Raw genomic sequence first — 23,214 nt, forward strand, 5'->3', positions numbered from 1 at the left:
TCCAATATGGACAATTACAAGCTAGATGGAAATTAGATCAAAAAATAGGTGTTAAGCAAACTGAGGATAATTTGTTAAAACAAATGAGAGATCAAGGCCAACAGCATATTAAGAGGTTGTATAATGTATTAGTAGAAATAGACTCAGAGTCCGAACTAGTTAAGGATTGTATGATTAAGTGGGCACAAAATTTTCAGCAACCAATAATGTTGGAAACTTGGGAAAGAATTTGGGTGAGGAATGTTAAATTTACACAAGCGCAAAATATGAGAGAAAATTTTAAAAGATGTTTTATAGATGGCATTTAGACCCCAAAAAGTTGTCATGTATGTATCCTAATGTACAGGCTAAATGTTGGAGATGCGATTGTGAAGATGCCACTTATTACCATATATGGTGGACTTGTAAAAAAGTTAAAGCATTTTGGATTAAAGTATGGTGGATCATGCAGAATATTTTGAAAAAGAAGATTAAGTTTACTCCGCAGTTCTTTCTACTAGGAATTATTATGGACTGTACAGCTATAGAGACTAAATTGATTTTGAACTTAATAACAGCCGCAAGACTTTTGATTGCTCAGTATTGGAAGAAAGAAGAATTACCTACAATTGAAGAATGGACACTCAAAGTATCAAATCTGGCAGAGATGGCAAAAATCTCCGCTTACTTGAAAGACTATACACTAGAAAAATATATTTTAGAATGGAAAATGTGGAACTTTAGAATGGAAAATGTGCAACTTAGAACTAAGGAGAAATTTCCTGACAGTTAGAACAATTAATAAGTGGAACGACTTGCCTTCAGAAGTTGTGAATGCTCCAACACTGGAAATTTTTAAGAAAATGTTGGATAACCATCTGACTGAGATGGTATAGGGTTTCCTGCCTGGGCAGGGGGTTGGACTAGAAGGCCTCCAAGGTCCCTTCCAACTCTGATGTTATGTTATGTTATGTTATGTTATGGATTGATTATATTCAAAATAAGTATCAGATAAAAAAATATCGAATAGCATATGAGTAAATTTAGGAAATATTTTGTATTAGATATATTTTTGAAGGAGAGGGGAATTGAGAGTGTGACTAAGTGTGGTGTGACTAGAGATTATAATTTAGGAATTATTTTAGATTATGATTGTTAGTTTTGATATCCTGCATTTTGTTCTGGGAAGTCGGGGTGGGGGTGGGGGTAAGGGGAGGGAATTGGGGGTTGGTAGAGATGGAATGATGGTTAATGTACAGGGATTATTGAACATGTATAAATATAATTAATGTAGGGTCGGGTCTGCCCAGTTACCATTTAAGAACGGTGGGAGGGAGAAAAGAGAGAGTAGGAGGTAGGAAAGAGGAGAAGAGGAAGGAAGAGGGGTAGAAGAGGAGAAGGAAGGTGTAGGGTGGAGGGAGGAGAGGATGTAGATAAGAGAAGGAGAGGAAGGTCTGGAAAGTAGAAGAAGGTAGAAGAGGGAAGAGTGTTAAAAAGGGGGGTGGTGACTGGGCAAGCCCGACTAATTGTATATAACTGTACATTGGATGAATTATTTGATATGATTGTAAAAATAAAACTTTTTATAAAAAAAAAAAAAAAAGAGTGAAAAGGAGATATCAACCTAAGGTTTTCGGCTACAAACCCATTTCTAGCGTTTGGAAAGGTAAAACTATTATCTCTTCACATCCTTGCTGGAATAGTTAGACCTGTTGATATTTTGTTGACCATTAAATATATTGGTCTTATTTCTTAATTATGTATTGTCTTGTTTTTATTATTTTTTGTTATTACAGGTAGTCCTCAAATTATAACCACAATTGTTAGCCCAAAATTTATGTTGTTAAGTGGGACATTTGTTATGTGAGCTTTGTCCCATTTTACTACCTTTCTTGCCACCGTTGTTAAGTGAATCACTGTAGGTGTTAAGTCAGTAACACGGGGTCAGTCCTGAAGCCATTTTGGGAGGCCAGTTGGAGCTGTGGGAACATGAGGGGGGGAGACAGAGATAGCTGGGGGATGTGTAGCCAAAATAACATTCTTTCCCGTGGGAGCCAAGGACACTCTATCAGGTGTTGGAGAGGCATGGACAAAAGGCAGCTGGAGTTGGGACTGTGACCTGATTGGACCATGTGATGGACGTGTGGCCTGGGGAGAAAGAACTTTGGGTTTTGATTTGGGTGGGGAAAACTTCTGGTCCTTCAGAGTTGGGTTTTCACCAGTTGTGCCAATATGACATTCCTAATAAATTCTTACTTTGAGGAAACTTTAGGCCTCGGGGTTTTGATTGCTTTGGGTTTGTTACTTCCAACCCTGACAATAGGTGTTAAGAGAATCTAGCTTCCCCATTGACTTGGCTTGTCAGTTTACAAAACTGACCCTGGGATACTGCAACCGTCATAAATATGAGTCAGTTGCCAAGCCTCTGAATTTTTATCACATGACCAAGGGGATACTGCAATGGTCGTAAGTGTGGAAAACTGCCTTAATCCACTTTTTTCAGTGCTGTTATATCTTCGAGTGGCCATTAAATGAGCTGCTGCAAAGTTGAGGACTACCTGTGTTTATTGTATTATTTTTCTTATTGGTTGTTTTCTGATCGCTTTCTTCATGTGCCAACCAGCAGAGTCTTGATGCAACCATTAAAAAGATTGCTTCAGCTTTTTAAACCCAGCAAAGTCAGATTCTTCTCTACGATGGAAACTATGTTTTGAAGACCTGGGGTGGCTTTGGAAACATCTGAACCCATGCTGTTGCGAGACAGATCAATGGCAAAGGGACAATAAGGCAGATCTCAAAAATTCAGACACAATTTGTAGCAATTTAAGGGTTAAAAATCTGTTTGCTTTACCGTATTTCCCGTGGAAATACTGTAAATACGAGAGCATGCAAATGCAAGTAGTTTAACAGGTACCACTTTGGTGAGAAGGTAAGAGAGTTCCTTTAGTGCATAGCCATTGCTGGCCACATGACCACAGAAATTTTCTTTGGACAACGCTGTCTCCTTTGGCCAAAAAACTAAGATGAGCACCGTGTCAGGCTTGGAAGCCATCTTTTTAGTTGCATCTTCAGGCCTGCTACTGTGGGAAACTGGAAGGGAGGGATTGTATGGAGGCAGGGTGATATATAGTCATAATAATATTCCTTTCTCAGAAAATCAAGGACATCTTGCCCTGCACCTGGAGAGTTGGATCTGGGAGGCATCCCTAGTTGGGACTGTGCATTGATTGGACCATGTGATGGACTTGTAGGTGCTGGGCAGGGACTTAAACTTTCACTTGGGTGGGGAAAACCTGGAAACTTTCAGATTTGGGTTTTCCCAGATGTGCCAATATGATATCTCTAATAAAATATAACTTTGAGGAAACTCAAGACTCAGAGTTTTCTTTCATGGGGGGTGTTACTTGGAACCCTGACATTAACCCGTAAAGATAGATACGACTGAACAAGGATACCTTTTCCTTTTTACAGGTAATCCTCAACCACAATTGAGCCCAAAATTTATGTTGCTAAGTGAGATGGCTGTTAAGTGAATTTTGTCCCATTCAACGAACCTTTCTTTCCACAGTTGTTAAGTGAATCACTGCAGTTGTTGAGTTAGTGACAAAGTTCTTAACTGAATCTGGCTTTCCCGTTGACTTTGTTTGTCAGAAGGTTGCAAAAATCAAACACATGACCCTGGGACACAGCAAGAGTCATGATTCAATTCAATTCAAATCTTTATTGTCAGTGCACAACATATGTGCAATGAAATTGGTTGAGCTTCCTCAGGGCATCCCTCCCCCAATACAACACAACTCATAGTGAAGACAGAAAATCCCTAACCCAATGAATCATATTAACAAAACACCCGGTCCTATTGCACCATTGTGAACATGTTACACATTGCGCCGGCCCTGCAGTCCATCATACTACGTAGTTATGATATTATTTCTCATTCAGGAGTCTGACAGCCCACGGATAAAAACTATTCTTCAGCCTGTTTGTGTGGCTGGCTATACTTCTATATCTCCTTCCCGATGGCAGGAGGGTAAAGAAGTGATGGCCAGAGTCGTTCCTAAGGATTTTCCTCACTCTTCTAAGGCAGCGAGCCCTAGCAATCTCATCTAGTGGTATAATATAACAACAGAGTTGGAAGGGACCTTGGAGGCCTTCTAGTCCAACCCCCTGCCCAGGCAGGAAACCCTACACCATCTCAGTCAGATGGTTATCCAACATTTTCTTAAACATTTCCAGTGTTGGAGCATTCACAACTTCTGCAGGCAAGTCGTTCCACTTATTAATTGTTCTAACTGTCAGGAAATTTCTCCTTAGTTCTAAATTGCTTCTTTCCTTGATCAGTTTCCACCCATTGCTTCTTGTTCTACCCTCAGGTGCTTTGGAGAACAGCCCGACTCCCTCTTCTTTGTGGCAGCCCCTGAGATATTGGAACACAGCTATCATGTCTCCCCTAGTCCTTCTTTTTGTTAAACTAGACATACCCAGTTCCTGCAACCGTTCTTCATATGCTTTAGCCTCCAGTCCCCTAATCATATTTGTTGCTCTTCTCTGCACTCTTTCTAGAGTCTCAACATCTTTTTTACATCGTGGCGACCAAAACTGGATGCAAGATTCCAAGTGTGGCCTTACCAAGGCATTATAAAGTGGCACTAACACTTCACGTGGTCTTGATTCTATCCCTCTGTTTATGCAGCCCAGAACTGTGCAGAACTGTTTATGCAGCCCAGAACTGTGCAGAACTGTTTATGCAGCCCAGAACTGGTATCAGGGGACAGCCCAGATGTTTTGTGCTGTGCTCACCATTCTCTTTAATGTTTTTCTAATCTGCGGCTGTCAGACCGGCATGCCATACTGTGATGCAATAAGTGAGGATGCTTTCTATTGTGGGCCGGTAAAAGGAGGTTCATAAATATGAACCAGTTGCTAACGCATCTAAATTTTGCTCAGCATCCACGGGGATGCTGCAATGGTGATAAGTGTAAATAAATGGTCATAAGTCACTTTTATCAGTGCCGTTGTAACTTCAAACAGCCACTAAATGAACTGTTGTAAGTTGGGGAAACGAACGGGCAGTTGGTGTAAGGCGTTTTCTTTCCCTTCCTAAAAGAAAGTGGCTGTAGCAATGGAGATATTCCAAGGAAAAACACAAATTGGATTAACCGTTCTTACAGTACTGGATCCTTTGACTACTGCCCAGGGATCCTACAGATGGAAATTTTAATGTCTTTACCCACTTGAAATTTTCCTCTCACATTTAAAAAGTGAGAACTTCGTTCTTCCTTCCCACCCAGTACAACAACCAAAAAAAGTACATGAAAAGCCAAGTTTGGCAATAAATATTTGATACCACATATTCTAACTTGAACGGAAGGTGAACTTGAATCATAAAATAACCCTCAACCGAAAAGGAAACCTTACAAGAAATCCCCCCCATATTTCTGTTTCCATTCCTATTTTACTTACTTTCAAGTCAATACAGCACTTCCTCATTAGGCCTACCTCATGCATACATGCTCTCAATTCGGATCATTAACTCTTTGCATATATCAACTCTAAAAATTCCTTCTTATGAGCCACGGTGGTGCAGTGGTTAGAGTGCAGTACTGCAGGCTACTTCTGTTGACTGCTGGCTGCCTGCAACTTGGCAGTTCAAATTTCACCAGGTTGAAGGTTGGACTCAGCCTTCCATCCTGAGGTGGGTAAAATGAGGACCCTGATTGTTGGGGGCAAAATGCTGACTCTGTAACCACTTAGAGAGGGCTTTAAAGCACTGTAAAGTGGTGCATAAGTTTAAGTGCTATTGCTATTATATATTGTTTCACTGCACAAACAGCTCCCAAAGCCATTTTCCAGATAATATTTTGAGGAAGTCCCTGGCAAGTGTTCAATAGAATAGAATAGAATAGAATAGAATAGAATAGAATAGAATAGAATAGAATAGAATAGAATAGAATAGAATAGAATAGAATAGAATTTATTGGCCAAGTGTGATTGGACACACAAGGAATTTGTCTTGGTGCATATGCTCTCAGTGTTCATAAAAGAAAAAAAATACCTTCATCAAGGTACAACATTTAGAACACAAATGATGGTCATAGGGTACATTTTAACCCTTAATGATAGCAACAAAAAGCTACAGTCATACAGTCATAAGTGGAAAGAGATTGGTGATGGAAACGATAAGATTATTAGTAGTGTAGATTTAGTAATTAGTTTGACAGTATTGAGGGAATTATTTGTTTAGCAGAGTGATGGCCTTCGGGGAAAAAACTGTTCTTGTGTCTAGTTGTTCTGGTGTGCAGTGCTCTATAGTGTCGTTTTGATGGAAGGAGTTGAAACAGTTTATGTCCAGGATGTGAGGGATCTGTAAATATTTTCATGGCCCTCTTCTTGATTCGTGCAGTATACAGGTCCTCAAAGGAAGCAGGTTGGTAGCAATTATTTTTTGTGCAGTTCTAATTATCCTCTGAAGTCTGTGTCTTTCTTGTTGGGTTGCAGAACCAAACCATGGGAGTAAAAAAATATTAAAAAATGGGAGTAAGGGAGCTGTAACAATTGGAATCTTGTAACACGCCCTCCATGGGGCTGGCCTTGAGGACTATTCAGTACTTCAGCTGATCCAGAGTCCAGCAGGATGGTTATAGGTGCAGCTTGCTATGTTTGTGTGACATTTATTTTTATTTATTTTATTTTTTATTTTATTTTATTTTTTATAGTTTTTACGACTAACTCAAAATAGTGAACACACTTTCCTCCTCCTATTTTTCCCACAGCAATCCGGTGAGGTGAGGTGAGCCGAGAGATTTGAGGGACTGGCGCAGGGTCACCCAAACAATGTTCATGGCTAAGGCGGGACTAGAACTCCCAGTCTCCCGATTTCTAGCCTGGTGACTTAACCACTAGACCAAATTGGTCTACTTCAAGGGTGTCAAACTGGATTTCTTCGAGGGCCGGATCAGCATTGTAGTTCTTCTCTGCGGGTCAGCCGGGGGGCAGGGGGTGGAGACGGGACGGACGCCTCCTGCAGCACTCTGCTGGCCAAAAGGGGCGCAGAGGGGCTGCGTGAGCCCCGCCCCCCCCCGTGCTGGCTGCCAGAGGCACTGTGGGCTGGTCCTTTGGTATTTCCAGGCTGGCCCCATGGGCCAGATTAAGCACCTCGTGGGCCTGATGCGTCCCGCGGACCTTGAGTTTGACACCCCTGGTCTATGTTGTTACTCTGTGATCTGCACTATCTCCTAATAAGCTTCTAAGTACAACTCAAGATGCTGGATATCACCTCTAAAGCTATACGTGGCATAGAACTTGGGCTATTTGCTAATCTGCCTGTTATGAGCAAGGCCCAAGTAATGATTACCAAACACAATTCAATTCTGAAAAAACTTATTTTATTAAAACAGCTGAGAATTAATTCATTTTCAACTTAAGTCCAAAACAAATTCTTCATAAACAGTCCTTCAGCTTTATCACCAACCTTTTTTTGTCTTTGGCAACCTGCCAAAGGCTTTTCTTGGCAACCCCCCCCCCCCCAAGTTCAAGAGACGCTGACAAGAAGCAATAGAATCAACGTTGCTCTTCTACAAAGAAGGCTTGTTGCTGCTCTTTTAAGCCTTATGGGAGTGGCCAATCATCTTCTGGTCTTATTCCCGAGTCGGCCTTTTTGCTTCAGCTACTCTTGCCTTCTGGCAGCTCTTCGCATGCGTGCACTAGGAACAGGCTCCTCCTGTTCCTCGGACTCTCTGCTGTCCGCCTCTCTGGAGTCCACGCATCGCTCCCAGATGGCCCTGGCCCCATCTCTGCCTCCAATGCAGAGCCCTCATCCGGGCCTTCCCCTGACTCCAGGACTAGTCCATTGACCTCCCCAGCCTCCTCACTGTCTGACTCCACTGGCCGCAGGCTGCTGGCGGACCACAACACTGCCTTCCCCCAAGAACACTGCCCCAGCCCCAGGTACTCCCACTCCCACTCATTAAGTTTTCACTTGATAGGACTTAAGTAGCATCACATTTTAGTGGCTGTCTTGCTCACTGGAATGATCTTTCCCCTCAGTCATCTGATGGGCCCTGATTCTATTTCCCTTTAGAATGGTGTTTCCCCAGATCTGAATGGAGATGAATGTCTAGGTTGGGAATGTCCAACCTTAGTAAGATAGCCTCCCAACGACCTGTGCGCTCCCACAGAGCGGGCCTGCTCCGGGTGCCATCAGCCAAACAGTGCTGGCTGGTGACCCCCACGGGGAGAGTCTTCTCTGTGGCAGCACCGACCCTATGGAATGAGTTGCCTCCTGGGTTACGCCAACTTCCCGACCTCCGTACCTTCAAGCGGGAACTGAAGACTCTGCTATTCAATCAGGCGGGACTAGCCTAAATATTATTTTAATTTGATATTTTAGTTTAACTTAGTTTTAATTGAATTTTAAACTGTATTAATTTATTTATAATTTTATAGTTTAGGGTTTTATATCGGTCGTTTGACCGTTTTAGTTTTAAATTGGCCGGTTAAATATTTCATTTTAAATGTATTTTAAATTTATTGTGTTCCTATGTGTTTTAATAAGGCTGTACACCGCCCTGAGTCCTTCGGGAGAAGGGCGGTCTAGAAATCTAATAAATAAATAAATAAATAAATAAATAAATAAATAAATAAATAAATAAATAAATAAATAAATAAATAAATAAATAAATAAATAAATAAATAAGTGTAAGAATTCTGGACTTCAACTCCCAGAATTCCCCAGGGAATTCTGAGAATGGAAATTCATAAGTCTTAAAGCCCCAAAAGTTGGACACACCTAGTCTTGGTGAATGGAGTCTCCTATTGTTTGTTAATTTAATCTATTCCGTTCAGCTTGCCATTTTGCACATTTGTGTTTTCTTTCAAGAATGTGTAGTTGATTTTTAGGTTTTTTTGGCTCTATGTTTTAATTTGCGTTGTATGAGGCTGAGAATCACATTCAATTGATTGAGTTGGATAGTTTGAAATAAACCCAGGATGGGCCTTGTAGTGATTGCAATTCACAAAACCAAGCAGGAACCATCAGCTACGTATTATGCCTTGCTAAGGAATGTTCTGATTTTATTTTGCTTTTCTTGCTTATTGCAAGTACTAAGAAACAGCAGACATCTAGCAAGGCACAAACATATTGTGATACACCATATTCCATTTGATGTGAATGTTTCACAACACAGTTAGATGCCATGCATGGACACATGTTGGAAATATCTTGTTGGCTTTGAAGAACCATCCCTTATCATCTCTATTCCATTACTTGGGCCGTGATAGCTCAGGCTGGTAAGAAGCCTGTTATTAGAACACAGCAGCCTGCAATTACTGCAGGTTCAAGCCCGGCCCAAGGTTGACTCAGCCTTCCATCCTTTATAAGGTAGGTAAAATGAGGACCCAGATTGTTGGGGGGGCAATAAATTGACTTTGTAATTATACAAATAGAATGAGACTATTGCCTTATACACTGTAAGCCGCCCTGAGTCTTCGGAGAAGGGCGGGATATAAATGTAAATAAAAATAAAAAAAACTTCTCACACAGTTAAAGAAAATAAATCTGAAACCCAAATAGCCACTTTGAATTGTTAGGGGACACCATGATTTATTAGACAAAAAACATTATTCAGATAGTCATTGACTTACAATCATTCATTTAGTACCTGCGCTGAAAAAAATGACCATTTTTCACAATTCTCATTTTAACATTCCCACGGTCATGTGATCGAACACTTGGCAACTGGCATATATCTATGATTATTGCAGTGCCCTGGATCCTGTGATCACATTTTGCAACCTTCTGACAAGCAAACTCAATGGGGAAGCCAGATTCACTTAACAACTGGGTAGCTAACTTAACATGATTCGGTTAACACCTGTGGCAATAAAGGTCGAAAAATGGGACAAAATCCACTTAACAAAATCTTCCTTAGCAACTGAAATGTTGGGCTCATTTGTGGATGTAAGCCAAGGACTACCTGTATAAAAAAAAAAAAAGAATGCCATTAAAATGGAAGCTGTTCAGTTGAACGATGGTAGGGTGAACCAAAATCCAAGAATAAAACCAAAGAAGCCATTAAGAAATTGAGAGTTGTTGGCAGTCTTTTATTTATTACTTTTTTTTTAAAACTGATTCCACAGAGGGTTAAAAGAGGCAGTGAGTGAATCATCTAGGCTCCTAGAACTGGTCGTCAGCAGAATTGTTCTCAAGAACATTGCTACAAGTGGCCCTTATCCACATTACACAAATATATCACAACGTGGTGCTGTTGAAGGAAAAGCCTCCTCGGTTGATGACTTTCGTTTTGTGAAGTTTTCACAGAAGTGGCATGAAGGAGACTGCGGTGAGCTGGGAAAACAGCGGAGAACACCTCTACACTCTCAGAAACCCGAAATTCAAAGCACCGTGGTGTACAGTAGGCTAAGCAGATATATAAGATACCATTTACGAAGTTGCTGCACTCTGAGCTTGGTTGTCTGCTTGCAGGCGTTTCATTATCCAACTGATGACGTAACCTAGCTGGGTAATGAAACGTCTGCAAGAAACAACCAAGCTCAGAGAACACCAAGGATTCCTCAATGCAACCCTGAGTACAGATATTCTCCACTGTTGCTACCTGTGAAGTTTTTTGAGAACATTTCAGAGCCAATGAAGGTCATGTGAAGAACCTTCACCACCACTGAAACTTCTGCCAGGACATACGAAGTGTTAAGATTTCCACCATTACTGGTTAGGGATGCCTCCTAAAACCCATAATAACCAATGGCATTAGAATTATCCAGTTCTCTAACAACGGAAGATGATCTGTTTGCCAAGCTAGTCAAAGACCATTTGCAATAACAATCGCAAGCAGACCTTGGCTACAAGAATACCTCTATTCTCCAAAACTAATATAATGATATAGAAAGAGAAAAAAATAATAATAAAGGTCCCATTTTGGCCACTGTTTTGGATGCAGACTTCACAATGGAAGCTCCTAAGGATCTTCCCAAAAAAAAAAAAAAAAAAGGCTGCCCACAACTATATCTCTGTAACTATTGCAATAATCTTGTCCCACAAAATCCTCTCATTGATAAAGCAAAAAAGAAGAAGAAGGTGGAGGAGGAGGAGGAGGAGGAGGAGGAGGAGGAGGAGGAGGAGGAGAAGGAGAAGGAGAAGGAGAAGGAGAAGGAGGAGAAGAAGAAGAAGAAGAAGAAGAAGAAGAAGAAGAAGAAGAAGAAGAAGAAGAAGAAGAAGAAGAAGAAGAAGAAGAAGAAGAAGCACTGTTAATCTTAAATCATCCAAGTGAGGGTGAAAATTTGAGAATCTTATTATAAAATAGGAGTTACTGACAAATTGCTGTAAAGCCAAGGTTCCTTGGTGTGGCTTTTATCAAGTTTTGGAAGCAAGAGATATAAACCCCTATTTATGCCAGAATGAAAAATCTTTCTAAAAGGTAACATAAAGGTAAAGGTAAAGGTTCCCCTCGCATGTATGTGCTGACTCTACGGGGCGCTGCTCATCTCCGTTTCAAAGCCGAAGAGCCAGCGCTGTCCGAAGACATCTCCGTGGTCATGTGGCCGGCATGACTAAACGCCAAAGGCGCACGGAACCCCGTTACCTTCCCACCAAAGGTGGTCCCTATTTTTCTACTTGCATTTTTTACATGCTTTCGAACTGCTAGGTTGGCAGAAGCTAGACAAGTAACGGGAGCTCACCCCGTGACGCGGCACTCGGGATTCAAACCGCTGAACTGCCGACCTTTCGATCGACAAGCTCAACGTCTTAGCCACTGAGCAACCGCGTTCCTTATGGGTAACTTAAGAAAAGGTAAAGAGAGAAAAGTAAAAAGAGGTAGGTGGGGAGAGAAGGTCCAATGTAAATTAAAAGAGAAACCGAATTTGCCAAATTTAAATGTGATCTAATTAGCAGGCGTAGGAATTAGGGTGGTACTCTGCTTTGTAAGGAAGTAGAGGGGGGGAGCGGGAAAGAGCTACATTGCTCTGCACAAAGAAAACAAGGAAAGGGCTCCAGGAACTGGGGGGAACCTGTATTTTTGTGTGGATCTATAGGCACTAGATCTCCAGCTTCTTGTTGATGAGAAGAGAGCAGGAAGTGAGAGTCCCACCATGTTTGGCTACTTCTGTGCACGCCGCAGGGATCAGGGTGTAATCTGGAAGCTTCTGAAAAGGCTAAGAACACAAGCAAAACAAGAAACGTGTTATTTCTCTTTACAAATGCAAACCCCTCCTAACTCGGCTCTTTAAAGCAGGAATAGACCATATTTTCTGAACTGGAGCCAGACCTGACATTTTGAGATGTGGCGATCTCTAACTTTCTCACAATGCGCTCACAACACGATTGATTGCAGAGATATGCCTGCCCAGAAAATGGCCGCCATCACAGACCCATCAGTCACAAAACATCCGATTATCAAAAGCTAAATTAGCTTCTGAGATGCTCTCCTGCTCTCATCCCAGCAGGATCTCTGGGGGTACAGAATACGGATAATAGAGTTGGAAGGGACCTTGGAAGTCTTCTATATATATGGAGGAGACTCTATACCAGGGGTGTCAAACGGAAGCCCCGTGGTCCGGATGTGGCCCACTGGATGCTTAGATCTGGCCCATTTTCCAGATTCCAGAAAACAGATCCCGTTTCCGCTGGCAGAGGGCTAGCAAAACAAACTAAAGAACAAAAACGTTCTAAAGAGAAATGTTTCCTCTTTTACATTTGAACATGCAAGAAGGGACAGGAAAGGGAAAGAGGAAGAAAAAGAAAAAGTTGGGAAGAGAGCAAGGAATGAAAAACAAGAAAAGAGGGGGAAGGAAGAAGGGTGAGGAAGAGGGAAGGAAAAAGAAGAAAAGGAAGGAAGGAAGGAAGGAAGGAAGGAAGGAAGGAAGGAAGGAAGGAAGGAAGGAGATTATAATGAGCATGAGGGAGAGTTTGAGGGAAGTCCTACCTTAGCACATGGCCACCACAAATGTACCCCTGACATGAGTGATGTCGATCTGGCCATGCTCACTCTGGCCACACACACACACCGACCACCCTCCCAGGTCAAACACAACCCTGATGTGGCCCTCAATGAAATCGAGTTTGACACCCCTGCTCTATACCATTTCAGACAAATGATTGTCCAGTCTCTTCTTAAAAGCCTCCAGTGATGGAGCACCCACAATTTCTGGAGTCAAGCTGTTCCACTGGTTAACTGTTCTCACTGTTAAGAAATTTCTCCTTAGTTCTAAGTTGCTTCTCTCCTTGATTAGTTTCCATCCATTATGGTAGACAGGCTAACAAAGGAATGGAAGGCAGAGTAGATATATACAGATGATGAACGTATCTTTTCTTTTATGTACACTGAGAGCATATGCACTAAGACAAATTCCTTGTGTGTCCAATCACACTTGGCCAATAAAAATTCTATTCTATTCTATTCTATTCTATGATGTTACTTGGGTAATGAAATGTCAGCAAGAAAACAACCAAGCTCAGAGAGCACTAAGGGCCCCTCATTTCAACCCTGACCTACAAATATTCGCTTCTATCGGTTGATATATATAACCCAAGGAGGGAAGACAAGTTTGGTGGCAGTCTATTTCATACATGGCAACTGACTTCAGATTGCTAATAATCTGAGAAGAAGCTTTTCAATCATTCAGAAAAAAAATCCCACCTTAACTGACTGAATTGTGCTTTTTTTTAAAAATAAATAAATAAATCTTTTCCGGACCAAGATTAAGAGACCTTATAGAGATCTGCACTTCTTGCTTCCTTGATCTTGCCAGACTGCCTGGGGCTTGACTGCAGGGATCATACCAATGCCTCTAACATATCTCATTTTCACTATGCCGGTTTCTTATTTAATTTTAATTATTTCTTTAAATAGTGGAATGGGTTCCCAGGGAACTTTCTGGGTATACATTGGTATTTGAGGATGTACAGTATAAGAACCTTCATGAGATTTCAAATGTGTCCCAATAGAAGAGAGTTATTTGTAGCTCAGGGTTGAACTGAGGGGTCCTTGAGGCTCTCTGAATTTGGTTGTTCGCTTGCAGATGTTTCAGTATATGACTAGGAAGTGTGCGGTTTGCTCTCTGTTTATATACAGTAGCTCGCCCTGCGAGTATTCGTGGGGTTGTAGTTTTCTCCTCAGCAGTTTCTTGAATAGCATTGTTTTCTACTTATTGTTTATCTGGTGTTAATCCTTGCTTATCTGGACGTTGGCTGCTAGAAAGGATGGGTTCTAGTCCTATCTATCTATCTATTATCTATCTATCTATCTATCTATCTATCTATCTATCTATCTATCTATCTATCTCTCTCTCTCTCTCTCTCTCTCTCTCTATCTATCTATCATCTATCTATCTACCTATCTACCTATCATCTATCTATCTACCTATTACTGTATCTCTCTCTATCTATCTATCTATCTACCTACCTACCTACCTATCTACCTATTACTGTATCTATCTATCTATCTATCTATCTATCTATCTATCTATCTATCTATCTATCTATCTATCATCTATCTATCTACCTATCTACCTATCATCTATCTATCTACCTATCTACCTATTACTGTATCTCTCTCTCTCTATCTATCTATCTACCTACCTATCTACCTATTACTGTATCTATCTATCTATCTATCTATCTATCTATCTATCTATCTATCTATCTATCTATCTATCTATCTATCTATCTATCTATCTATCTATCTATCTATCTATCTATCTATCATCTATCTACCTACCTACTTACTATCTATCTACCTACCTTATCTATTTATCTATCTACCTACCTACCTATTACTGTATCTATCTATTATCTATCTATTATCTATCTATCTATCTATCTATCTATCTATCTATCTATCTATCTATCTATCTATCTATCTATTTATTTTTATTTATTTATTTATTTATTTATTTATTTTGTCACAACGGTATATATAAGCATAAGCATGAAATAACTATATGACATATAAGTATATATGTAAGTATAAGCATGAAATAATTATACGAGTTAGATACGATCTACCTACTTATTATCTCTATCTATCTATTATCTCTATCTATCTACCTATCTATCTATCTCTTATCTATCATAATCACATTTCTGAACCACCCATCTCCTGGCAATGACTCCTAGCAATGTACAATTTTTGTTCCTTTCTTGGCTTTTTCTTGGTGTTTTTTTTTTTTAAAAATAGTGTGTAAATGTGGTTTACCTCTGTGATGACTAATTTTTCTGAATGCCAGGCTTTCAGGAATTTCTTAGAATTTTTTGATTTAGCTTGGTCAAGGGTGCTCATAGCTTCCCCGTCGAAACTATAGTTGAGCCTATCCAAGCGTTATGAGATTAAGTAATTTTCATTGTGTGTTCTGACAGCTAGTTTATTTTTAGCCTGCCTTTATTATTTTTATAAATAACTCAAGGCAGAGAACATTCCTAATGCTCTTTCCTTCTCTTATGTTACCCACAACAACAATCCCGTAAGGTGGGTTGAGCTGAGAGTGAGTGTGACTGGCCCAAAATCACCCAGCTGGCTTCCCTACCTAAGGTGGGATTACAATTCACAATGTGCTGGTTTCTAGCCTGGTGTCTTAACCACTAGAGCAAACTGGTTCTCTAGGTTGGTATTCATGGATGCACTCTGCTAGTCTAGGGTGGGGTGTGTGGCTATTATTTTATAATTATTTTAATTTTTTTCTACATTGTGTTTTTATCATCTGTAAGCCGCCTAGAATAAGTGGATAGGCGGCTATATAAATTTCCTAAAATAAATCAGTCTTCTTCCTGTCCATAGTGGTTCTTACAGTCTTTACATTGTGTATTGTTGATAATTCCTGTTTTTTCTTCTTGGCCTCCCGGATCTTTTGGTTTACTTAAGATGTTTTGGGCCGGTTGCCGAGCATCGAAACTGTGGTCACATGACCAGGGGGACAGACACTACAACTTCAGAACCAGATTATAAGTAGCTTTTGGCTGATCTGTTGCAAATTCAAATGGTTGCAAGCCCAGGATTGTCTATAGAGCTTTCCTTGAGTGCATGTATGTGTGTTTTGTGTTAAATTTACTGACAAAGAAATAAAGGGAGACTAGTATAGATCTATTTCAAGCTATTTAGTTCTCATTAGCTAGCCATACTCTTCTGGGATTCGAACCTGGGCTTGCTTGCATATTAGGCAGATATATTAACCTCTAAGCTACAGGTTCTTCTCTTTGTCAGCTGTAGCAGGAGAAAGGTTTAACTGGGGTTTTTTGCCTAATATGCAAGCAAGCCCAGGTTTGAATCCCAGAAGGGTATGCCTAGCTGATGAGAACTAAATAGCTTGAAATAGATCTATGCTAGTCTCCCTTTATTTCTTTGTCAGTAAATTTAACACACAAAATAGTTTGTCGTGAAAGCGACTGCCTTTGGGAGCTCCTTGATTGGGGCTGAAAGGCGAAAGGGAAGCAGTATGCTCCTTCCCATATTTGGGTAGATCAGGTTGTATTGCTAGGGGAAAAAATCCCACTTAATCTTTCCCCTGTTATAGCTGACAAAGAGGGGAACCTGTGGCTTAGAGGTTAATACATCTGCCTAATACGCAAGCAAGCCCACGTTCGAATCCCAGAAGGGTATGGCGAACAGGAAGCAGCGGGGGCGGGAGGCTCCACCCACCCGCCCGGATGTAATCATGTCCCGTTTCTAACGCTCTGCACATGTGCGGAAGGTCACATTTGCAAACCGGTAGCAAAGGTAAGTGAAAACCACCCTGCCTGAAGGGCCAAATAATTTTGGAGAAGGTCCACCTCCATGGTCATTAAGATTCAAAACAACTTGATGGCACATGAACTATCAATCAATCAAATGCTGCAGATAGAACCCATTGCGTTCCCAAGAGCGCCCCCACTCCCAACCCAAGCATCACCATCCTTTCCATGAGACCCAAGTCTCCCCTTCGTCTTACTTGCACGCTATTCGGATATTCTTCTGTGCTGCGGTGCAAAAGGACGCTACTCTTCTGGCCCAGACGAGCATAGATACAATTAGCAGCTGGGTCGTCAGGAACTGTCAGCGTTTCGTAGTGGTGATCAGTTAATTGTTCCATGGTCTTCAGAAAAGAAGAGAAGTGGGGGTTAGAGCAATGGTGAAATGTAAAATGTGTTACTACCGGTTCTGTGGGTGTGGCTTGGTGGGTGGGTAATGTGACTGGGTGGGCGTGGTCAACTTTTTTTTTTTTACTTTTAAAAGCATTTTTTCTACAGCCTCTTCAGCCGAAGAGGTTGTAGAAAAAATGCTTTTAAACGGCTCCTCTGACGATCCCAGCTGAGTTGCCTGATTGTCAGAGGCTTTTCTTTTCTTTTAAAAGCATTTTTTTTGCCTTTTAAAGAAAACAAAAGCCTCTGATGATCAGGCAACTCAGCTGGGATCATCAGAGGAGTCTTTTAAAAGCATTTTTTCTACAACCTCTTCAGCCGAAGAGGCTGTAGAAAAAATGCTTTTAAAAGGCTCTGACGATCCCAGCTGAGCCATGAGATCATCAGAGGCTTTTTTTTTAACTTTTAAAAGCATTTTTTCAGCCTAAGAAAAAATGCTTTTAAAAGTAAAAAAAAAACAACCTCTGATGATCGCACGGCTCAGCTGAGTGGGGGAGGCAGGGATTTTTGCTATTGGTTCTCCGAACCACCCACCACCATAGCTACCGGATCAGGCGATCCAGTCCGAACTGGAAGCATTTCATCCCTGGGTTAGAGGAACTCAACTCATCTATAGCTCTAATCAAGATTGCGTCGAAAACATAATTTTCATTTTGTCTCCCACATCCATCCTCATTCCACTCTTTCTTGAACTGGTTCATTTCTGAATGTCTATGGAGATTTTCAGGCATCTAGGTCATGGTTGTCCCAAAGGTGCTTTTTCAAGAGGCAACTGGACTTTCTGGTTTTTCTTTGAAGAAGAAAAGCTTCCTTGAAGCTTCTTTGAAGGAAAAAAGCTCTTTGAAGAAGTGTTGAAGAAGCTTCTTGGATGAGAAATGAAATGTCTTCAAAGAAAAACCAGAAGGCCCAGTTCCCTCTTGAAAAAGCACCTTTGGTTCATTTCCGGCTTTCCTTTTTCTTCCTGTGGGCAACTGAAAAAAACTAACTTCCTAAATCAGATCCAGGTAGTTCTTGACTTACAACAGTTCACCAGCACTGAAAAACATGACTTATTTACGGCCTTTTTTCACACTTACAACTGTTGCCACATCCCCATGGTCACATAATCAGAATTTGGATGCTTGGCAACTGGCTCACACTTATGACGGTCGCAGTGTCCCGGGGTCACGTGATCTTCTTTGGCGACCTTCCGACAAACAAAGTCAATGGGGGAAGCCAGGTTCACTTTAACGACCGTGTTGTTATTTAACAACGGCAGTGATTCACTCAACAACCTTAGCAAAAAAGGTAAAATGGGGGCAAAACCATTCAAAAATTCTTCAAAAATTTTAGCAAGGGCTTTTCTGCCTGGTTGTTGGGTGGGCGTGGCCATGGTGGGCGTGGCCTAGTCAGCCTCCTGCACCATGGTGGGTGGGGGGCGTTTTTGTCCTCCCTGGGCTCCAGAGGCTTTTCTCAAGCCTCTGGGAGGGCAAAAACGGCCTCCCCAGGCTCCAGAGGCCCTCTGGAGCTTCCTGAACTTCTGGTAGGCCCATTTTTCACCCTCCCCAAGTTTACACGCATGCCCTGCATTTATCTGCATCCCAAACGGGCCGCGTGGGGACTCCTGGGAGGGGTGGGGCAGGCGGAGGCAGCCAGGAGAGGGATTTAGGGGTTCTCTGAACTGCACAGAATCTTAGCTAGAGGTTCTCCCGAATCCCTGCGAACCCCCAGCAGCCCACCCCTGGGCAAAACTCACTTAACAACTATCTTGCTTAGCAACAGAAATGTGGATCTCAATGGTGGTCATACGTTGAGGACTACTTGTATGTAGAAGAACCAGATCAGTGGTCAATTCGGGACTGTGGGAGGACAAGCCAATCTCCCCCTGAAGCAGGATTATTCTGCAGAATATTACCTCAGCAAGATAATTGGAAATGATTATTTATAAAAAGCTTTGGTCTGTTTTTTTTTTTAGTCGAACAATAAAACCCAAGGCTGCCTCCGATAGGGAGAGATTCATGGAGAACAAGGCTGTGAATACTAACTAATTGTGAAAACAAAATTAAATCTTCCGGTCGGAAGGCAGTATATCTCTTGAATAATGGTTGCTGGAGATGATTATCACTGACAGGCGATTGCTTGAGAAACTGGAACAGCTATTCTAGGAAAGTCATGCTGGTCTGGGTGGGCAGCAAAACCACACTAAGCTTTATTTAGCCAACCTCCGAAGTGTCCAAGAAATGAGCAAAGTGGCTAGTCTGCTGCGTGTTGGAAAATATGCCCATAACATTAAAAATAAACCCATAAAACGAAACAAAAAAAACATTTTTTTCCCTTGCCTGTCAGAGATTGGACAGAATTTTCGATAAAGCTTACAGGTAGGCCTCAACTTACAACCATAAGTGAGCCCGGATTTATGGTCATAAGTTGTGCCAGTCATTAAGCGGGTCATCACAGGATCGATCCGATTTTACATATATATATATATTTTAGAGCAATCATTAAACTGTCTGCAACGAGCTTTTTTTTTCCCCCCTGGAAATTAGAAATGAACAACAATTCCACACAGAAAAATATCATAAATCACCATTCTGAGGCTGTAGGACACTGCAGATAGCTGTAAATCAGTGGTGGGTTGCTACCGGTTCGCACCGGTTTGGGAGAACCGGTAGCGGCGGTGGTGGGAGGCTCCGCCCACCCGCCCGAACACTTCTGCACATGTGCAGAAGCTCCCCGCATGTGAACTGGTAGCAACAGGATTTGGAACCCACCCCTGCCGTAAATGTGATCATATGACTATGGGGATAGTGATGGCCCCCCAAACTTTGAATCTGGCTTGTATCTTTTTTTTTTGTCCCTAATAACTTCAAACTGTTGCTCAGCAACCAGTCATAAGTCAAGGACTACCTGTACTGCATTCCTTTGGGCATGAAACAGAGCAGCAACCCCTCTGCCAGCCTACTCTGTTTCTCTTCCAGAAAGGATGACTTATCTGTAAGAAATTCCTTGTCCTCTACAATTACCAGCATTGATGGTTATTGGGCAAGGACATTTTGGGAACTGGGATGAATGGAAGAAGGGTTCTTTCCAGAGGTGGTATTCAGCTGGTTTGGGCGAACTGGTAGCGGAGACTGCAGGTGAGCCTGCCCACCCGCCCCAGTGTGAAGATGTCCTATTTAGCCACATTTTCGAGGCCAGGCGCATACGCAGAAGGCGCGCGCACGAGCAAAATGCATGCACAGAAGGCCAGGCACATGTGCAGAAGGTGCACGCCCGAAGCGAGTGTGTGTGTGTGCGGCGAACTGGTGGTAAGCATTTCTGAAACCCACCGCTGGTTCTTTCCTAGGAGAGGATCGACCCAAGTACCTGAAGGTTGACATAGTGTAAGCCGCCCTGAGTCTTCAGAGAAGGGCGGGATATAAATGCAAATTAAAAAAAAGAGGTTCTTTAAGGAAAAGACCTTGCTGGTTCCAGGAATTACCTTCATGGCTTTCTTGGCCACTTCACTGCTGCCTATGACAACGGTGTCAGGTCCCGCCATGCTGCAGAAGCTGCGGAGATGCAATGTGCCTGAGACAGGAACGGTAGAAACAGCAAAATCCTGCGGGAAGAGAACTCTGCTTGAGCTTCTGCAGAGGTTCAGGGGCCTCTGCAGAACATCTCTTCTCTTTCATACCTTCTATCTAAATACATGATTTTACCCTTAACTTCACTTGAACAGTATATATAAATCACACTTCACAATTTGGGCCCAAAATTATTCTCAATTAACTTGGTTGCGTTAAAAAGGACTGCATTCAGCAATGGGTTATTGGATTGAGAAAGGCTGCTTAAAACATGTCTCAGAATCCCCTACCATGGGTATCTTCATAGGAACTCTTGGGGGGGGGGGCAAATTCCCCCTAAAGTGAAAAATCCTAGTTTGGAAAAGTAATGTATGGGAGATTCTCAATCATGCAGGTCACGGTTGTCTCAAAGGTGCTTTCCAAAAGGCAACTGAAGTTTCTTGTTTTTTTTTTTAAAAAAACCACAGTTCACTTCTCATACAAGAACCGAAGAAGTTTTTTGGATGAGAAGCAAAATGTTTTCAAGGGGGGAAAAAAAACCAAGAAAGTATCTTTCGGGTATCATTGAGATATAATGTTTTTACTATTGTTATTGTTTCTACATCATGCTAGTCTCTTGTAAGGGAAAATGTTTTAATGTATACCTTTGTTTTTTTTAATAAAGGCCTACTTACCTGCACTAATATGTATGTTATGGGCTGAAGGACCTGAAATAAAATCAATGTTAATCTGGGTGCTGAAATTGTGACCTTTAAGTGTGTCAAAATGGTGCTTTGCAACACTGGCAAAATGTTGTGGGCAAAGAGGAAGCGTGCACTTAAAGTACATGTGAAAATAACCATGTTGTAGCTTTTGGGTTGGAGGAATGGACAACTAGCCTGTTGCTAAGACAAGCTGGCAGAACCCTGAAAGTCATGCAGTTTTGTGGTTTTAAGATATATAATGAAATGTTGAATAATGGGAAGTTGCCAGTCGGCCTCAAGCCTGCTTGTCCAATTGACCCTCATTGCAATGTGATTAATATAAGTGGTTTATGTTTGCTATGCTTTAAATTCTAATAAACCTCTGAATCCTAAAAGTGAAACTTTTCAGTGTGCTATCTATTCAATTGTTATTAAGGACAACTGTGTTCCTAATCAAGTTTTCCCGCTGACACTCTCAAAATTGGCCCTGTTCAATATAGATCTACGGGAGAAGAAAAACCGAGAACAGTACCCAAGGTATACCAGTATCCGTGTATAAATATATCTTTGGGCTATGTGGATGGCTCATTCTAAGAAAGTCAACTCACTCTAAAAGCATCAGCCACCATCTCTGCTCCTCTATGATTGGTCCATTTGGAAATACCCACGAAGAATTCTCTACCTGTGGAAGAGAAAAGGAAGGTGGAGAACAGGATCAATGGCTCTTAAGAAGCTCTCCCCAGACTGAAGAAGCCTCCAGGTAATCCTCGACTTACGTCCACAACTGAGTCCAAAATTTCTTTTGCTAAGTGAGACATTTGTTGAGCTTTGCCCCATGATCTTGGGACACAGCAATGGTCGTAAGTGTGAACCAGTTGCCAAGCATCTGAATTTTGATCACACAATCATGGAGATCAGGGATGCCATTCAGCAGGTTCTGACAGGTTCTGGAGAACTGGTAGCGGAAATTTTGAGTAGTTAGGAGAACCAGCAAATACCACCTCTGGCTGGTCCCAGAGTGGGGTGGGAATGGAGATTTTGCAGTATCCTTTCCCTGCCATGCCCACCAAGCCACACCCACAGAACTGGTAGTAAAAAAAATATGAATTCCACCACTGATGGGGAAGCTACAAAGGGTTGTTAACTGTATAAAACGGCCGTAAGTCACTTTTTTCAATGCCATTGTAACTTTGGATGTTCACTAAATGAACTGTTGTTAAGTTGAGAACTACCTGTGCAGCTCAAATCTGACCAAAACTAAGTGTTCACACCTAAAACATGCTGTTGATGTGGTATTTTTTTCCTTCTGTTCAATCACGTCTGATTCTCAGAGATTGCTAGGACCGGTCCCTGTAGTTTTCTTGGCCAAGTTTTTCAGAAGGGATTTGCCATTGCCTCCTTCTTAGGGTTGAGAGAAAAGACTGGCCCAAGGTCACCCAGCTATTAATAGCAGGGTGAGTTAATTTGCAGCCCTATGGTTTCAAGTGGCCTCCAGCCCTCTTTTTCGTGATCTCTGAAATGCTTTCTTACACTATCAAAATTTGATAGTGTTAGTTCCCATCGTTTTTTAGGAAGGAAACCCAGAAAAACTAACGCAGTTTAACATTTTTAGGAACTACCTGTCCAACCTTAAAAAAAAACCAAAAAAAACCCGTCCATATACTGTATTTTTTGGATTATAAGACGCACTGGAATTATAAGACGCACCTAAATTTACAGGAGGAAAACAAGAAATAAATAGTTTTTGGCCTCTGCGTGTCTTGTCTACACTTTTCCAGTACCTCAGAAGCACTCTGCAGTGCTCCGCATGGCCCATTCTTGGTCTCCCAAGCCCCCTGCACATCATGTTTTTGCCCTCCTCGGCCCCCAGACGCACTCTGCA

The 23,214-nt window shown here is 41.7% G+C and overlaps 1 protein-coding gene across 4 annotated transcripts in view; it reads right to left on the reverse strand.

Moving 5' to 3' along the window:
• Positions 1–9,536: 9,536 nt before the first annotated feature.
• DDAH2 (dimethylarginine dimethylaminohydrolase 2) overlaps positions 9,537–23,214 on the reverse strand; it is a 52,179-nt gene continuing 38,501 nt past the window's right edge. Inside the window, exons 5-9 of one of the 4 annotated variants that reach the window (XM_058167369.1) lie at positions 21,941–22,014; positions 20,565–20,684; positions 16,915–17,058; positions 12,004–12,147; positions 9,537–9,953 (exon numbers count right to left, since the gene is read on the reverse strand). In XM_058167369.1, coding sequence (XP_058023352.1) covers positions 12,031–12,147; positions 16,915–17,058; positions 20,565–20,684; positions 21,941–22,014 — 455 coding nt within the window. In that variant the 3' untranslated portion in view covers positions 9,537–9,953; positions 12,004–12,030. Of the gene's footprint in view, positions 9,954–10,059; positions 11,040–11,066; positions 12,148–16,914; positions 17,059–20,564; positions 20,685–21,940; positions 22,015–23,214 lie in introns of those variants that run through there. The other 3 variants (XM_058167370.1, XM_058167368.1, XM_058167371.1) reach the window with 3 other exon arrangements.

Source organism: Ahaetulla prasina, chromosome 2 (assembly GCF_028640845.1).
Source record: "Ahaetulla prasina isolate Xishuangbanna chromosome 2, ASM2864084v1, whole genome shotgun sequence".
In the NCBI taxonomy this organism is placed as follows: domain Eukaryota; kingdom Metazoa; phylum Chordata; class Lepidosauria; order Squamata; family Colubridae; genus Ahaetulla; species Ahaetulla prasina.